We start from the raw sequence: 18,693 nt of genomic DNA, 5'->3' as shown, positions 1-18,693 counted from the left end.
CTTTGCTACTGGGGGTGGGTTTGGGGGAGCAGCGCTCAGCGCCCCCGTCCCGCCCCGCCCGGGGCCCCTCTCCCGGCCGTACCTGCTGCTTCAGCTCCCGGCTGCGGCGCTGCACGGCCTGGAGCGGGTCGCGGGGCCGCCTCGCCAGCATCTCTAGCCGCGGCGCCGAGGGACGCCGGTTGCCAGGGCAACGCGGCGGCGGCGCCGGCCGGTGACGCCATCGCCGCGCGCGGGCCCCTCCCGCCCGCGGGGGGGCGGCCTCGCCTGCGCGTCCCGCGGGGTCGAGCGCGCCTCGGGGAGGCGGGAAGGGGAGCCCTGCCTCGCGGCCCGCACGGCCCTTGCTGCGCGGGCGTCCCCGCGACGCTCAGCGAGGAGACTGCCCTGTGACGGTTATTTCCTGGCCCAGTTGTGCTCGAGCAGTCGTAGGGGCTGCTGAGGCGGCCCTTCTCGAAGGCCGCGGCGCCCGTGCTTCTGCTGCTCGCGCCGCGTCACAGGCGCCTTTCACGTGCCGGCTGGGGCGTTGCTGAAGGTCCGGGTCCTGGCGGCCCTGCCCGCCGTCCGCCCTGAGTCCGGGGCCTGCGTTCTGCGAGGATGGGGGTTCTGACTGCCCCCCCCATCAAGTCCGTGAGGGATTCACCATGCTCCCTACGATCCCCGCCTTCCTGGCCTCGGGGAGTTGTAACTCTTCCCCCGGGGGCCCTACAAGGCCAGTTCCCCCCTTCCCCACGCTAGGACGGGACCTGAACGGGAGTGCTGATCCGAGCCCCCGCTGGTACCGGAATCCTCCCCAGCACAGCGCCCCCGGCGACTCCACCGGCCTTACTGCCTTCTTTTATTCTTTATTTTGGTACTTTTTACTGATAATTAGAGGAAAGTGCACAAACCATTGTGTCGAGCTGACTGGATTTTCACTCACCGAACACACCCCCAGGCAACATTACCCGGATTAAAAACTAGAACACGCACTCAGAAGACCGGCACGTGGTGATGGCGAGTGCTCACACCATCCCGTGACGAGGCTATTTGCGTTCACGTTTCTATACACTTCTCAAAGTAAGTTAAAGAAACAGCCCATCGCCAGCCCAAGTCCCCCTCTCCTGGTCCCTCCCCACAAAGGTAAACCTATCCTAACTTGTGGCGGCGATTTTTGGAAATCATGCCGTGTGCTCTCTCGTGTGTGGCTTTGACTAAACATCACACTTGTGAGCGGCATCGCCACTGTCGCAGGTGGTTGTAGTTTGTTGATTCTCATCGCTCTCTGGCGTTTCATTGTATGACAGACCTAAATATATACATTCTACTGTTGCTGGGCATCTGAGTGGTTTCCAGTTTAGGGCTATTATAAACAGTGCTCTTAAGAACAATCTGGTACATGTCGTGGTGGAAATATGTATACAATGCTGGGCCACGGGTCATGTGTATAGCCAGCTTTTGTACATACTGCCTCGTTTCCCAAAGTGGGGGTACTAACGTGCCATATCCTTGCTAATGCTTGATGTCTGTTGTGTTGTAGCTCATGTCTTTGTTTTAAATTAATTTATTATGGCTCATGTTACTTAATAGAAATGTTCAGAGTTGAAGATTTGGAGAATGTGAGCCATTCTCAGAGGAAGGTTTACCACTGAAACTAAAGAGGCCCAGTACAATGTGGCCCTGGGGTCCAAGACTGCAACTGGAAGGTGCAGGGTATGGCTGAAGGGATGTGGGATGGAGAAGGAAGTCTGAGGAGCCCAATACGGGGCAGAAGTGGGCAAAGGCAGGGAACGCTGTGACTAAACAGCAGCAACAAGCGGGCAAATGTTTCAGTGAATTAACTGTGTGCCATTTCCAGGATATGTAACTGGCATTGTCACCTCTAACTCCCAACCTCCCATTGTGAATTTTGGTGAACATGCAAAAAGTAAAATATCCGTGCAAGGCAATGTTTTCAAGGGAAGAAAAACACATTTATGTAGGATATGGAGTGGCTAGAGAAGAAATGGTGATGGGGTAATGTTCAGGGGACTTGTCCACCCCAGAGCCAGGGACACACAGGCACAGGGTAGAGGCAGTAGACAGAAAACGAGGGGAAGATTAACGGTGGGATGGGGTGGCTGACAACCATATAAGGACCTTGTCCGGCCTCAGGAGTAGCACATGCCAGAGGGGCAGGACAGAAACGTTGAGGGGTGACTGGAGAGGGAGTCAAGTGTCAGGGGCTGCGCAAGAGTAATGGAAAAGAGGCGGCCCTGGAGAGCCCAGGTCCACCAGGAAGGCTGAGTAGCAGGTGGACAGGCCCAAGCATCACAGCCCAGATGCCGAACCCTGCACATCCCAACAGTCTGGGGGCAGCTTGTGCCTCATGACACATGCATGTCTCAAAGAACCTCAACTCCCCAAGACTCCACGAGGGATGGTGACTGCAAGCAGGTGGCATGGAGCTCTACCGACCAACATTTTAGTTCTTGAATCTGCACTCACACAATAAAAATAAAGTTGGAAGTGATAAGGCATCATAGCCCCAGGAGAATGGGGTGGGCTTTCTGTGGAAACTTTTCTGAATTTGCTTATACTAACATGGAGCTGCTGTTAAAACCACTGAGACATGAAATTTTTTTTTATAGAAATGATCAAGGACCTTGCTCTAGAAATATCCAGACTTGGTCATTTGCTCTTGAATTTTAGATATGGTTGGGATTTATTGCTAAGATCTATTCAAGAATGTTTCTCCTTCACACACATATATTCTATAAATGAGATCTTTGCCAATAAAAATATTTATTCTGTACTTGGGAGTACAATTATCACTTTCAGGAGTACATATTTTAAGACAGTCTGCTGCATTCCTGAGCAGGCCCAGTAAAACAGCTGACCGAAGGAACCCATAACGGCCCCTAGGCCAACTTTTTTGTGGGTTGTTCCAAGAAACTGGTATAGATTTCTATGAGAAACAAGGTATCTGTTAAAAAATACTGCTATGTCAGTTTTGAGAATTCAATTCTTTTGACAGTAAACTACATGGCAAGCAAAAAAACTCAAAACCCCTTTCCCTTTTGAAAAAAAGTCCAAAGATGTTTAAAAAGTTTTATTTTAAAAATAAAATTGATTCATAAAGTGCCAACAGGAGAATATTCTGTCCAGTGCTCCATATCCATCTTCAACAAGCTGTTGGAAACAGAAAAGAAAAATTTAGAAATACATAAAGGTCAATTTTAAGTTATTATATTGTGGGATTTCAAGCATGAGCTAGAAGATCTGCTGTTGCCGATGAGAAAACAGACCCTGAAAGTTCCCGATGCACAGCTCTGATGAAAAAGGTAAGACTAGATGCCAAAGCGCCTGAATTCCAGGCTTCCGCTCTTTCCATTTCACCAGGCTGTCAGCAACCTTAGCGTTCAGCTGGAAGATGACAAAACACGATGCAAAGATGCACTATAGCCAAGGACGGCACTGAGAAGAACGACAGGGAGCGAAAAGGCGGCGGGAGCACCTCCACCGTCCGTCCGTCCTTTTTTTTCTTTCACTTCCTGGCATTTCCATCTTGAAGTTTAACGTTACCACACCCGCCTGTGTAAGACGTTCCAGTCTACACACGCGGTGACGTGACCTACACCAGACATCGAGTTACTGGGAAACACGAGTCCCTCCTCTGGCGTCACCTCCTACCCCAAGACGCAGACCTCCCCGCGCCCCAATCGCCCCACTTACAGGTGCTGCTCACCGACACGCGGGAAGAGGCGGGCTCGGGCGGGCGGGCGGTGCGGGCGAGCGGGGCTCGGGGCCGGCGCGGGAGCTCAGGCCAGGTCCAGCTTCTTCTGCGTCACCGCCAGCTTGTCCTGCAGTCTCCGCTTCCGCCAGTCCAGGTAGCGCCTGCGCAGCCAGCTCGCCTGCCAGCCCACGAAGACTCCGGACGCGAAGGCCACCACCACCGACAGCTGCAAGGTCCTTTCCGACACAGCCGCCATGACGGCCGGCGGCGCGGGCGCGGACGCGGGCACGGGCACGTACGCGGCCTACGGCGCGGCGGCGGGGCCAAACGGCGCGGCGCGGGCGGGGCGGGCGCGGTCCGGAGGGCGGACGCGTGCGCCTGCGCAGTGGGCCACCGGCGCTTCCGCGGATGCGCCCACCTGCGTTCGTGGACTGGCGTTGCTCCGCGGTTACCTTGCGTTTCTAGTAGCTCCGCGGCGTCTTTCCAGCCGGATATCCAGTTCTCAGAAGGCCCGGCACCTCTTCGTATTTTCTCTCAGCAACCAAATGCGAGCCCCGTGGTAACTTTAAATTTTTTGGTAGCCACATTTTTAAAAAATCATCGGAAACAGTTGAAAGTATCTCGCTGGTATCGTTTACTTCATCCAATAGATGCAAAGTATTATTTCAACATGTAATAGTTTAAAAATTATTGACATAATTTACATTCTTTCGTACTAAGGCTTTGAAATCCCGTGTGTATTTTACCATTAACACCACAGCCCGATTTGAATATCTGGATCTTCAGTGGAAACACTTGATCAGTATCTAGATTTCATAAAATTGACAGTTGAAAAGGACATTCATATAGCCGTTGTTCCAAATACACTGAAGTTTTTCCAGTACTTGAATGAACATTTCTTAATTAAATTTACATTTGTTAAAATTAAATAAAATTAAAAATTTAGCTCCTCCGTTGCTCTGCGTAAGAATGGTTAGCAGCTATCTCATTGGACACGGGTCTGGAGGGCCAGGCGAGGCTGCAGCCAAGAGGGTCAGGATGGCTGGAACAGGAAAGCACCAGTCCTGAGGGTGGACGTCACTGTGGTGGACGGAAGGCCACCCAGGGAGTCCCACCCCAGGGCCCACACCTCTGCGTAGTCCCCTCCACGTGAGGGTGGGCTGCTCCTAACCAATGGGACATAGCAAAGGTGACGGGGGCCACCCCCGAGGACTTGTGAGGTCAGTGGACGTGCTGCGGAAGTGCCCGCAGCAGAGCTCTGCAGATGGCCTCCAGCCAGGAGCCAGCAGAAAGCCTGGGGCTGCAGCCACGAGGACAGCAAGTCTGCCAACAGCCTGAATGAGGCTGGACACACACTGCCCCGGCTGAGCCTCGGGATGAGGCCACAGCCCAGCAGCCAGCACCTCGTGGGAACAGGGGCTCCTGCTCAGCCAGGCCTGCTCTCCTGGCCACCGGAACTGCGAAATGCTGTGTAATTGCCTAATGTATTACACTTGCTGTTTACTAGGGTGTGAGCTACTCAGGGGCAGAGATTTTTTTCTGAATGGTATACTAGGCAGGGGCTGGCGCATAGCAGACCCTCCATGAACCCTTGGTGCCGATGCCAAGGGGGCGTCGGGAAGTCTCTGGATGGAAGCGGGACTATTCGTGAGAGATGTGTAAGGGGCTCCTAAGAAAAGAGGCCAACTCCCTGCGTCTCTGAATATTGAGTTTGGTATGATTCAGTAGCTCTGAGACATTTTGAAAAGCCACTTTGGGTGGCCTGAGATTGTGTTCTTGGGCTGTTGATGTTATTGTAAATTTGAACCTCACTTGCTAAGTGGCCTTTGGGCTACTAGTAAGCCAGATCTCTTATACCAGAGCCTTAGTTTTGGGAAAACCTTAGATGCATAAACCTGTCAAGAGACCATGGAAACACCCCTTCTTTTAGCAGGAGAAAACTCTGACCTGATGGGAGACTAGAGCTGGTAGCAAAGCCTAAAGTCCCCTCTCAAGGGCAGGTGTGGCCCTGGCTGTGGCTTTGTGTTTTTCTGCTAGGTGAATTGTTTCAAGGGGACATTTTTAGTAGACCTGATAATGGAAAATCAACTTTGACGTGATGATTAAATCATAGATGATCAGGCTAAATATTTAAATGTAGTGAGTTTAATTGACTATAAGAGTGTCTTTTTTAGAAAAGTAAACTTTATTTCAACTTCAAAAAATAAAATAACAGACAAAAGGCAGCTTAACAAAATAGGGAAGCATTACTTTAAAAAATTCTATGCAGGCACATTTATCTCATTTATTCCTAAAAACTCAGTTGTTTCTCCAGTGTTCAGAAAAATACGTAAATGAGCACAGATTGGTTAAATGACATGACCAAGGTCTCCTTGTTAATGAAGAAAACGAAGAAAAAAATGCTTGATCATGTCAGATAAAACTAAATCCCCTAACCTTCTTTTATTACCTTTAGCATTGAAATTGTTCTGCCCACTCCTTGCTGTTGGTTTTTTCCCTGGGTTCAGGTAGTTTGTTCCCATATATACACAGATTTTAAAACTGTAAGGGAAATGGGCATGCGGGACTTTGGCGGGGAAGAAAGTAATCTAAAAATGTGTTGTGGTGTTGATTGCAACTATATTTACTAAAAATTTTAAGTACACTTACCAAAAAAAACAAAGCAACTCTTGTGAAGACCCTTTTGCATATCTCCAAAGCTCTTTCTCTTTGTTCAGCTCCCTTTTTTCCATAGTTTGCCCCCCAAATTCTTTCCATCTTTGCTTCTGGGAACTGCAGTATCCATCCCCTCAATGCGGGAACCTGCCAAGCTCGGTTGGCTGTGCCCTCGCTGCTCTGTGGCCTGGAAGCTGCAGGCAGCAGCTGGGAAACCACCTCACTCGTTCCCTTCCCGCAGGGACCACGGCCTGCGCTATCTGTTCTACCACTTCTGAAATGAGGTGTTTCAGGTAGTTTGTCCATTTTTTCTAAGGAACGTAGGGTAAGCCTTGGTTACGGGATCGAGCGACAGGCTAATAAAAGGAAATGGGTCTTTAATAGGTGCTATGTGTTGAGTTACCACCTTTAGACGGTGAGCTAACCTTTCCTTGCAGTTACACACTAAAAGAAAGTTCCGTGATTATCTGGGATGGCTGGTTTAGGTGATTGCACAACAAATATTTTGAGGTCACGGAAAGCTTTTTCCATTTCAGAGGTTCTAAGATGTTCGATTTAGTCAAATTTTCTGAAGGCCTTGCTACTTCAGAGAAGTTTAATATCCACTGTACATAATACCCAATTGGCCCCCTAAATCCTTTTAGCTGTCTCTTAGTGGTCGTCTTGACCACTCACCACGTCTTGGGTAATATTGTTTAATTTGTTACCTATCTCTTTATCAGTCAGGGTTCTACATTTCTATGTTAGTCCACCAAAGGGCTGCCAATGCAAAGTACCAGAAATCTGCTGGCTTTTATAAAGGATATTAATGTGGAGTAAAAGTTTACAGTCCCAAGGCCATGAAAAGTCCAATGCAAGGAACCAGAAGAGGTACTTTCTCACCACAGTCAGCTGCCAAGTGGTGAAGCAAGATGGCAGACAACCTCTGCTGGTCTCTGCCTTGCCCTCTGGGCTTCCAATTCTCTTGAGGCTCTGTGATCTCTTCTGATCTCAGCTGCAGGCTTCTTCTGATCTCAGCTGCAGGCTGGCACAGGACTTGTCTCGCAGGGCTTCTTTTATCCATCTCAGCTCTCTTCCCGAGGTCAGCTGTAAGCGCTCAGGCAAGTGGTCCTCCTCTCCCTAGTCCCTTAGCTGCTTGAACCTTCTTCTTCTGTCCCATGGCAGGATCAAAATGACGAAGTTCTCTCTTCTGTGTGTCGTCTTGTGTCTATTTGTCTCTGTGTCTGTTTATATCAGCCCCACCAAGTGGGTGGGGACTCACCCTGAGTCATGCCTAATCTTAATGGGTGAGTTAATCAGACACCTCAGCTGAATTTAATGCAATCAAAGGTCTCACACTCAGAAGAATAGATTAGTTTGCAAACATAATCTTTCTCTTTTTGAGATTCAAAAATAATCTCAAACTGCCACACTCTCCTTAGATGCTGCCCTTCCTTCAGCCCATAGATCCTGGCCAGCTCCTGAGTAGGTGTTTACCAGCATTCTCAGTCGTCCAAATCAGAGCACCTCAGAAGAGGTCGTCCATATGGGATCAGGGTGGACATAAGGAATAAGACTATCCTTAGAATCTTGGTTTAAGACTCAGGAGAAGTATGATCAGACTTCAGTAAATTCCTGGAATATAATTATCCAGGTGAACTGTTGATTTTCCCTGGTAAAAGTAAGTGATACTGGCTATCTTTATCAACTAGGAAAGATAAGCATAAATCTGTTAGAATAAAGAGAAGCTGGAGTTTTGGTTATGGATGTCTGAGAAGAGAGGTATAACTATTTTGCCAAATTCTCTCAGATCTCAAACAAATCTACATTCTGTACCATAAGATTTTTTAATGGTGAAGCAGATGTATTAGGTGAACTGACACAAGGAAGTAGTAGTCCTTTTCTATTAAGTCAGTTGCTGCAGTACCCACCAGTGGCTGGTCTTAGGCCAAAGTGGACAGTCAAGCTCAATGACTGCGATAGGTCACACTTGGCACTGGATCCACCAAGGAGGACAGTGGGCAGAGCAGTTTGCTGACGTGGAAGTGGTGGGTGTGTTCCTTTAGTAACAGTCCCATATATCAGTCCAAGTGACAGTTTAAATGCAAGGGAATGAGATCACAGAGGTGGGTGTGGGAGCCTGTGTCCTAATAGGGACAAGATCTCACGTCAAGTTCCAAAGGCCAAGCTCCAAGGATCACAGGTCCCAGTAACAAGAGCCACCACGGTCAGAGAAGCCCAGAGCTAAGGGTTCCTACCAGGTGTTTATGCTCTGTGCCCAGTCCTGGCAAGCCAGGGGCATTTTACCCATCAACCTCATTGCTAGCAGAAGCAGCGTGGACATTCCACCTTCAACAGATTTCTAGGGGAAAGGGACTAGGACGTCACCCGAGGTCAGCTTTGCCCATGGAGAAGCAGTGTTAGCCCTTTGTTCACAAGTACAATTGGCCTATGATCTTCCTTTGCTTTTGCTTTAAGAAAATATTAAAATAGAGCAGAATAGAGAGTCCAGAAACAGAACCACATAATATTGTGAATTGATTTTGGACAAAGAAGAGAAGGCAATTCTATAGGGATAAGATGGCTTTTCAACAAATGGTGCTGGAACAATTGGGCATCCATATGCAAAATATGAACCATGACCCTTACTTCACACTTCATGAAAAAATAATTCAAAATGGATCATAAGTCTAAATTTAAAACATACAACTATAAACTTTTAGAAGAAAACATAAAAGAAAATCTTCATGAACTTGGACTAGGCAAAGAGTTCTTACTATGACACCAAAAACACAATCCATAAATTGGACTTCATCAAAATTAAACACTTTTATTCTGTGAAAGGCAAGCCACAAACTAGGAAAAAAGTATTTGCAAATCACATATTCAACAAATATGTTTCCAGAATATATATATATGTATATATAAAACGCTCAAAAGTCAGCAGTAAGAAAACAAACAACCCAATAAAACTAGGGAAAATATTTGAGCAGGCAATTTGCCAGAGAAGATAAACAGATGATAAGCCCAAGAAAAGATATTCAACATTACCAGTCATTTGGGAAATGCAAATTAAATCATGGTGAGATGCCATTACACACCTGTTAAAACAGCTAAAAAAATAATAAAAAATAATACAAAGTGTGCTGGCAAAGAATCTTGGCAACTGGAACTCTTACACATTGCTTGTGGGAAAGCAAAATGGTGCAACCACTCTGGAAAATTGTTTATCAGTCCCTTATAAGGGCAAACACACACTGACCATTTGACCCAGCTACCCCATTCTTGGCAATAAAATTGGAACTCTTATACATTCCTGGTGGACATGTAATATGGTTCAGCCTCTCTGGAAAGCAGTTTGACATTTCTTCAAAAACTTAAGCATAGAATTACCAGCAATTCAACTCCAGGTATATACTCAAAAAAATTTAAAAATATATATCTACAGAAAGCATGTACATCTATGTTCATAGCAGCATTATTAGTAAAAGCCAAAAAAGTAAAAACAATCCAGTCAACTGATGAATGGATAAATCAAATGTGATATATATGCACACTGTAATATTATTAAGCCATAAAAAGGAATGAAGTCCTAATTCATGCTACAATGTGGATAAATCTTGAAAGCATTATGTTAAGTAAAAGAAGCCAGACACAGAAGCCATATACGATATGATTCCGTTTACGTGAGATTCCAGAAGAGGGAAACCCACACACAGCAAGTTAATGGTTGCCAGAGGCTGGAGTGGCGGGGGGGATGGGAAGTGACTGCTAATGGATGGGGTGTTCTTTTTGATCTGGAATTGGATAGTGGTGATGGTTGCACACTTCAAATACTCTAAAAGTCACTGACTTGTACACTTTTAAAAAGTTATTTTTATGATACGTGAATTAAACCTCAATTTTAAGAGTGTCCTATAACGGACGTTGTAACTCAATTCCCTCTTGGTGAAATTTAGTCTTCACTGAGATGAGAGCGAGGGTTGGGGTTATTGTGAGACAAGGCTTGGGAGGCAGAGGCCTGGGGGCACTGAGGGCCTCTGCGACCGCTGGTGTTGGCCCGAAGTATCTGCTCACTGGTGGTTGGGGTTCGCCAAGAGTAAGGGGCTGGAAAGGGGCCACACGATCAGTCACCGCGTGGTGGGGACCTGGAGTGCGTACTAAGCAGAGGGGCTCTCTTTCATGAGTTAGACAAGGGAGCGTGGCCTCGTAGTGTTTTACGCCGGATCCGAGGACCTGGCAGGATGAACTGGAGGGCGGCACAGGGGACCTGCGCTTATGCGATGTCCACGGAACCTGCTCCCAACAGCGAAGCACAAGCGAACGGCAGGACGGAAAGGACCAGGCGCTGCTTTGAACAAAGAGGAACAGAATGAGGTGGTAGGGAAACAGATGTGGCTCAACTGATAAAGTGGCCCCCTACCATATGGAGGGTCCAGGGTTCGATACCCAGGGCCTCCTGTCCCATGTGGTGAGCTGGCCCATGCGCAGTGCTACCGCGCACAAGGAGTGCCATGCCACGCAGGGATGCCCCCATGTAGGGGAGCCCTATGTGCAAGGAGAGCTGCCCTGCGCCCCCCAGGAGTGGCGCCACACATATGGAAGCTGACACAGCAAGATGATGCAACAAAAAAGAGACCAACACACAGCGAATGGACACAGACAGCAGACAACAGCAGGGGGGACGGGAGGAGAAATAAAACAACAAGCGATGGTAAGGCAGGCAGGCGCAGCAGATCAACTACAAGGATGGCCACCGAATAGCCCCTCCGAGCCGAAACGCTTGGTTACTCCCAAATCCCAGGGTCCGGAGCAAGCTCGGGGCTGGGCAGCGGTGAACAGGTAGAAGCACTCAAGGTGAGGCTGCCTCGGGGCAAAGGCCAGGGACGCTGTGACGGCCTCAGCGCGCCCTCCAGCGGTGGACACAGGCGCTGACCGCTCGGCGCTGCAGAGTGCTGCTGAGATGCTCGCAGGCGCTTCTCTGCCCGCAGCTGGCGCTGGCTGGGAAAGGCTTCCTGGGAAATGCAGGAACTGATCGGCGACGAGTTAGTAGCTGGGCAGCGAGAAAGGTGCCGGCTGCCCGACTGTCAGAAGAAGGTCGCCAACTGAACCGCTCTCAGCAGCGGGTCCTCACGAGGGCTGTCGCTGGCCGACTGGGAAGGGTTTTCTAACTGGTTCTGGCCATTCCTTGTTGCTGTGCCCACAGGACAATCCGTCCTCTTCTGGGAGAATGGGAATATTTTATTCTCAATTAAGACCTGGCACACCTCTAAAGTACTCTTTGATCACTTCATGTGACCACAATATTATAATTTTTTGGATCCTGACTATAAAGGTTATGTAATTTCTTTTCTATTACAGTTCATTGAATTTTTAGTTGATAATTTAGAAATGTTTTAGTCTTAAAACTCTTTATATGTAATGTCATGCAAATTTTTAGGATTATGACCATATTTGGGGAAACTTTCACCAAGTTTCTTTCATGTATGAGCTGTTTCATTGTAGTACTGCTCCATGTTCATGCCCTACAAACATGGGGCTTCTAAAAAATATGAATAATTGAATTAATGAATGCTAGAGAGAGTCAGCACTTTTTTTAAAGGAGGGATTGAACCCAGGACCTCCCATAGGGAGCAGGCGCTCAACCACTGAGCTATATCCGCTCCCCAACAAGACCTGGGTTTTTTTGTTTGTTTGTTTTTAAGAGGTACGGGGGATCAAACTCAGGCCTTGTGCACAGGAGGCAGGTGCTCAACCACCTGCGCCCCCCGAGGTGACAATGAGAAGAGTAGCAGAGCCGGGCGAGGCTGTGGGATGCCCGCCTGCTGAAGGGGACGCGGCTCTGGTCGAGATTGGAAGTCACCAGCAGGGCAAGGTGGGGCCTCGTTTATCACAGCTCCCGTCGGAGTTGCTGTGCTGCGCGCTCTTGCAGGGCCCGGACTGACCAGCTTCGCGGCTTCCAGCATGAGGGTGTCCTCCCAGTCCAGGGACGAGAGCCCCGAGGCAGGGTGTCGCAGGGCCGCTCCGCCCGGCCCTCGCGGGAGGCGCCAGCCTGGCCTCTCCGTCCTCCGGGCTGGCCGGCAGCTCGCCTCCACCCGGGTGCCACTGGCTCTCGTCGTGCCGGGTTAAGAGCCTTTAGTTAATTCCACCGCAATGACGCTCTTTCCAAGAAGGCCCCATTCCGAGGCCCTGGCGTCAGGACTTGGCGTCTTCTTGGAGGCACGGTCCAACCCAAAGCGGGTCGCGTCCTGGTGTCGGTGAGAAGGAAGCTGAGAGGCGACTGAGCACAGCTGTGCAGAGGGGGCTTGGAGCTAGACGCGGGGTCCTTAACCAGGGGTCCACGAGCCTGGATTGAAGTTCAAAAAAACACTGTCCTTGCGGGGCGCGTTGATGCGGGTATGATTATTATTAAATAATTCACAGCACGGTGTGGACTCAGGAAGGGGTCTGTGGAACAAAAAAGGTTAAGAACCCCCGAGCTAGAGGTGATCGCAGACCCAGTTCCAATAAAATCCCGTAACGAGTTATTATCATGCATATTAAGAAGTATTATGCATATTGGCCGAGCCGATGGTTCAGTGATTTTCCTGATCATATTTTTTGTCTCTCTTGGTTTTCTCCTCAGAGGCACAAAATAATTGCTGCAGCAGCTGCGAGCTTCATGTCCTAGGCTGGTGATCGGCAGAAGCAGGGAAGCGAGCGTCTCTGGTTTAGACCTTTTCTAAGAACCCCCTTCCCAGATTTCTCTCTCCTCATTGGTCGCCCTCGTGCTCCAAGCCCGTGGTCAGGGAAGGGGGCGGCCAGAGCTCACCTCGACGAAGACGCACCCTCGAGGCCGGGAGAAATCCCTTCCTGAGAGCCTGGTCACCTAGAAGCTGGAGCCCGCCATCCCTCGCCTAAAAAGGGGGGGCGGGGGGTGGAGCAACCAGCCTGAACATGACGTCCCAGGGGGCCTGTTAGAACCTCAGGGCCGCCCGGGCCCAACCAAGCTGGGTCTGCAGCTGGTGAGACCCCGGGAGGTTCTCGTGCACATTGGAGCCTGAGGAGCTCAGCCGTAGACCCTGGGGGCCTCCTGTCCAGCCCTCACAGCTCCTCCAGCCCCGGGGGCTCGTCGGCCCCGCGGGGTCCACCCTGCCCACCAGCTGCCCAGCCCTGCTCCTTCCTGCCCCCAGCCTCCCTCCAGCACAGCCGCGCTTCCCGCCGAGGCACGCGGGGCCCTCGCTTCAAAACAGGCCGAGCTGGGGGAAGCACGGAGGGCCTGAAAGGTGAGGGACCTTCCTGTTTGTTTTTTATATTATTATTGAACTAATGAAAATGATATAATAATAACTGAGGTGGTGAATGTACAGCTATGTGATTATACCAAATACCATTGATGGTGCACTTTGGATGAATTGCCTGCTTTATTAATATGTATCAATAACATTCATTTTTTAAAAACGAAAACAATCAAAACCAACATACCAGCAATTATGGCAAGGTGGCGGCAGAGTAAGGTGCTCCTGGGGTCAGCTCCCACTGCAGGGCAGTTAGCAAGCACCCAGAGCTATCTGAAGCACCTGCCTGGGGCTCCAGGAGACCAGAAGAGCATCCTGCCACATCCTTGAAGGAGTGGAAGGAGGAGATGCCCATCTGCAGAGAAGATTCGTAAGTAGAGGCTCCACACCCCAGAGGCCGGTGCCATCCTCCACTGGAGGCTCAAGGCGCCTCGGGAGCTGCTCCACGGCTGGAATTGGAAGCTCCACTTCCCCAAAACAGGGGAGGAAGAGACGATTGGGCACCAACATCAGCTACTGATGAGGAAATTCAGTGGGCTACAGTATAATCCTGAGAACAGCTAAAGTTTGAGCCTGTCCAAGTCAGAAAGAGGCCAGGAGCCACCATCTTAACTCCATGCCTGGCATGAAGAGAAGCGGGGCAGACGGAAAATTCCAGTGCTGGGGGGACCAGTTTCTTTCCATTCAGGTCAGATTGCAGCTCTAGCCTAGGCCCCAGTGCCACATCCAACAGGGAGGAAGCTGGAGGGACCTGCACCAGCCTCTCTGGGAAATTACCGGCCAAGCCGCAGGGGTCAGTGACTGTCCTACTCTGAGGGCACGAGCCACCCCAGGAATTGTTCTGGGGCTGGAATTGAAGCTCCATTTCCTAGAAAGAGGGGAGGAGAAGACGGTTGGCTGCTGATTTCAGCTACTGATTGGTAGACTTGGCTGGCTAAGAGATAACCCTGGCAACAACTGGGGTGTGAATTTGCCCAAGTTGGAAAGAGGCCAGTGGCTGCCATTTTTACTCTGCCTTCAGCCTGAGGGGAAGCCATTCTGCCCAAATATCACAGTGATGGTAGGAACCGGTTTCTTTCATGCAGACTAGCCTGCAGCCCCAGACTAGGCTTCAGTCCCACCTCTGGCTGGGAGGAGACTGGCTAGCTCAACACCAGTCTATCCAGGTAACTAAGGGTGCCTGTGGCTGGCACAAACTGAATAATTCAAAGTCTACTGGGGTAACTGTGGTCATCTAGGACCTGCACTGCATAGATTGCTGCCCACACCTGCTGCTCCATCTGTGCCCCAGGCAGGGGAGAAAGGGGCGTGAAGCTTCATCAGTCTCTCTAGGCAACTACAGTCTAGGCCCGCAAAACTTGGATTATTCCACACAACTGTGACTCTGTCTCTACCTCTGGGAAAGGAGAAAGTTGGGAGAAGTTTCATCAGTCCTTGGGGCAATGAGGGCAGCTTAAGCCTCCAGAGTTTATAGCACCAATTACATCCTTGGCTCCTACTGCACAACCAGCAAGGGAGAAAGGGCAGGAAGCCCTAAACTAAAGAGAAAAACTACACCCATTATAAATACTCTAGTAATCGAGATGCCAAGACACCAACAAAAAATTATAATCCACACCAAGAAACAGGAAGCTATGGCCCAGTTAAGGAACAAGATAAGCCTCCAGATGACATAAAGGAGCTGAGACAACTAATCATAGATGTTCAAACAAATCTCCTTAATAAATTCAATGAGATGGCTAAAGAGATTAAGGATATTAAGAAGACACTGCATGAGCACAAAGAAGAATTTGAAAGCATAATAGAAAAATAGCAGATCTTATGGGAATGAAAGGTGCAATAAATGAAATTTTAAAAATAGAATCATATAATAGCAGGTTTGAGGAGGCAGAAGAAAGGATTGGTGAGCTTGAAAAAATGACCTCTGAAAGTGAACACACAAAAGAAAAGATGAAGCAAAGAATGGAAAATATTGAACAAGGTCTCAGAGAACTAAATGACAGCCAGAGATGTACAAACATACATGTCATGGGTGTCCCAGAAGGAGAAGAGAAGGGAAAAGGGGCAGAAGGAATATTTAAAAGGGTAATGTTAGAAAATTTCCCAACCTTATTGAAGGACATAGATATCCATGTCCAAGAAGCACAACATTCTCCCATCTAAAAAAACCCAAACAGATCAACTCCAAGACACATACTAATCAGAATGTCAAATGTCAAAGACAAAGAGAATTCTGAGAACAGCAAGAGAAAAGCAATGCATACTATATAGGGGAAACCCAATAAGATTAAGTGCTAATTTCTCACCAGAAACCATGGAGGCAAGAAGACCGTGGTCTGATATATTTAAGATACTATGAGAGAATAACTTCGAGCCAAGAATTTTGTATCCACCAAGACTGTCTTTCAAAAATGAGGGCAAGGGACTTCCGGCAAGATGGTGGCTGAGTGAGCTTGCCTTGCCGTCTCTCCTGGGAAGAGGCAGCTGGGCGCCGCTGGAGGTTCTCTGGGACCAGGCTTTTTTGGGATTTTTGCAGGGCAGGAAGTGTCTGGACATTGATTTGGTGGGAAGGTAACAGAGAGGATTGGTCCATAAGATATAATTTGGGTTCTATTGCCCGGAGGTGAGAACTGCACACGGATTGCTCCCTCCTTGGGGGTGGGCGGAGCCGCAGAACCCACACTTCGGCCACGCTTTTTGGTGGCTCTGCGGTGCAGGGGAATTCCAGAGTCCTGGGCGGGCTGTTGGGGGTATGATGGGACGGGACGCCTTTGCGGATCGATTTGGGGAGACAGACGGTGTTTTGTTGTGAAGCGGGGGAATCTCTGATTGCGGGCACAAATAATAGTGCTTCCGCCTGGAGCCCCGCCCCCACAAGCCCGGCTGCCGATCTGCAACGGAATTAGATTGTTGACAATAAAGGGACGTAATTGGGAGGTTGTTACAGGGTGCGGCAAGGGGGTGGGACACGTCTGGAAGCCGATTGGGGAATATTTTGTGAAGCTTGGGAATTCCGGTTGTGGAATCTGTTTTCGGCGTTTCCAACTGGAGCCCAACCCACGGGCCAGGCTCCAGAGCTGCGTCATTAAATTGGCTTCAGTGTAGAGGCGCCCCCAGGTGGCCGTTTTGTGGGATCATAGGGTGGCAGCAGTCCAAAAACTGAATTGATGAAATATCCACAAAAATAAACCCTAGTGAGTAAGTGAATTGCAGGGTTCAGACATAATATAGAGTTTGCGGATCTGACTTCCCCCATAGGGCTGGCACCCAGCTGCGGGGATCCCTGAGGGCTGTGTTACACTGCGGGTCTCCTAGGCTTCCTGTTGACCAGATTTGAGGTTGCCAGGTCTGAATCCCCTAAACTCTGGTGGCCCACACCCCAGAGACTCACACCTCTTGAGACTTCAATATCTCAGACTTTCCACCCCTGAATCCATCACGCCCTGAGGTCCATCTGAGGTCCTAGAATGCCCTAGCCTTCAACGTTTGCATTTTTTCTTTACCGTTTCATTTTGTTTTGTTCTTATTTTCATTTTATCTTATTTTTTACTTTTTTAAATGTCCTGATTGCTAATATTGCATTATCCCCTAGTCTTTTCTCCCAGCGTATCCCCCAAAGTCTTTTCTTTTATTCAGTTATTTAGGGGTTTTTTTGTTGTTGTTGTTGTAGTTGGTGTTGCAATTGTGGTTTGTGTATATCTGTTTTTTTCTTACCCCTACCTGTTCCCCACCCTTTGCCCACCCCCCTTTTTCTTTTTTCCTTTCTTCTCTTCTTTCTTTTTTTTTTTCATTTTTTATTTTTTCTTTTTCTGTTTTTGTTCTCCCTCTTGTCCCTCATTTTCTACCTATTTTATTTTAACTCAATTATAAAATAGGTGCTGCAGGGAACACCTCACATTTGCTGGGTTCTCTCATCCTCCACTGCCTCATTTCTAAGTGAATTGATTTAGGCTACCTACACTATCCCCTTTTGCCTACATCTTGATATCCGCCATCATCTACTGTCTCTCCTATATTCCACCTCCCATCTCCCTTTCTTTGATCCACAAAGTATCTACCTCTTAATTCCTAATACCCTTGTTTTGTTTTCTGTCTGTTATCCACTCTTGAAACTATTACCTTTCTTTTCTCTTTCCCTCTCTCACGAAAACAATAGCTTATTAGCTCATACCATATTCCTCCCATATTCAGTCAGCTACCTCATAATAGGTACTCTACCTACTGCTATAACTCTACACAAGTTTACATGAATCTAATCTCCATCCTCCCAGATCTCATATTCTTGCTTTGTTAACCTATATCACCAATACTACCTTACACTTTTTCCTTGCTTACACAATTACCTTTCCCCGGCACTAATACTTTCCTTTAAAGTGAACGTAACCAGCAACAAGAAATTAGAATAAGAAGAACAAAGTGACAAAGAGAAGATATAACACCCAAAAACAACAGCTAATTAATCTCCAAGAGTAGACAAAGAAGCTAAGGAACTGTTTAAACCCATCAAGATAAAATGATGACCAGACAGCAACAAAAACCTACAAACCAAACCAGTAATCAGGAAAACATGGCTGAATCCAATCAACAAACTAAAAATCAGGAAGGGGAACAGAACTTCCGTCAAGCAATGAAAGATCTCAGAACATTTATCATCGACAAATTTGATGAAGTAATGAAAGAGGTTAACAACATGAAGACAACACTTGGAGGGGAAATTGCAGACATGCGCAAAAAAATAACAGATATGATGGAAATGAACACCACAATTCAAGAAATCAAAAATACACTTGCAGCAAATATCAGCAGACTAGAAGAGGCAGAGCAGAGAATTAGTGATGTGGAAGACAGTGCATTGGAAATCAAACAGATAGTAGAAGTGGTCAATAAAAAGGTAGAAAAAATCCAGATAGGACTTAGGGACCTGAATGATAACGCAAAACGCTCAAACATACGTATTATAGGCATTCCAGAAGGAGAAGAGAAGGGAAAGGGATCAGAAGGAGTGTTGCAGGAAATAATGAATGAAAACTTCCCAAATCTACTGAAAGAGACAGATGTACATATCCAAGAAGCACAGCGCACTCCACTGGTCAT

General features: G+C 48.3%; 1 protein-coding gene across 1 annotated transcript in view; it reads right to left on the bottom strand.

Moving 5' to 3' along the window:
- Positions 1-200, bottom strand: part of NPHP1 (nephrocystin 1) — a 77,034-nt gene extending 76,834 nt beyond the window's left edge. The window contains exon 1 of the mRNA XM_058278083.2: positions 83-200. Within this exon, the coding sequence (XP_058134066.1) occupies positions 83-151 (69 nt within the window). The 5' untranslated portion in view covers positions 152-200. The remainder of the gene's footprint in view (positions 1-82) is intronic.
- Positions 201-18,693: the final 18,493 nt, after the last annotated feature.

The sequence above is a fragment of the Dasypus novemcinctus genome, chromosome 17, assembly GCF_030445035.2.
Source record: "Dasypus novemcinctus isolate mDasNov1 chromosome 17, mDasNov1.1.hap2, whole genome shotgun sequence".
In the NCBI taxonomy this organism is placed as follows: domain Eukaryota; kingdom Metazoa; phylum Chordata; class Mammalia; order Cingulata; family Dasypodidae; genus Dasypus; species Dasypus novemcinctus.
This window is presented reverse-complemented; position numbering and strand designations above follow the sequence as displayed.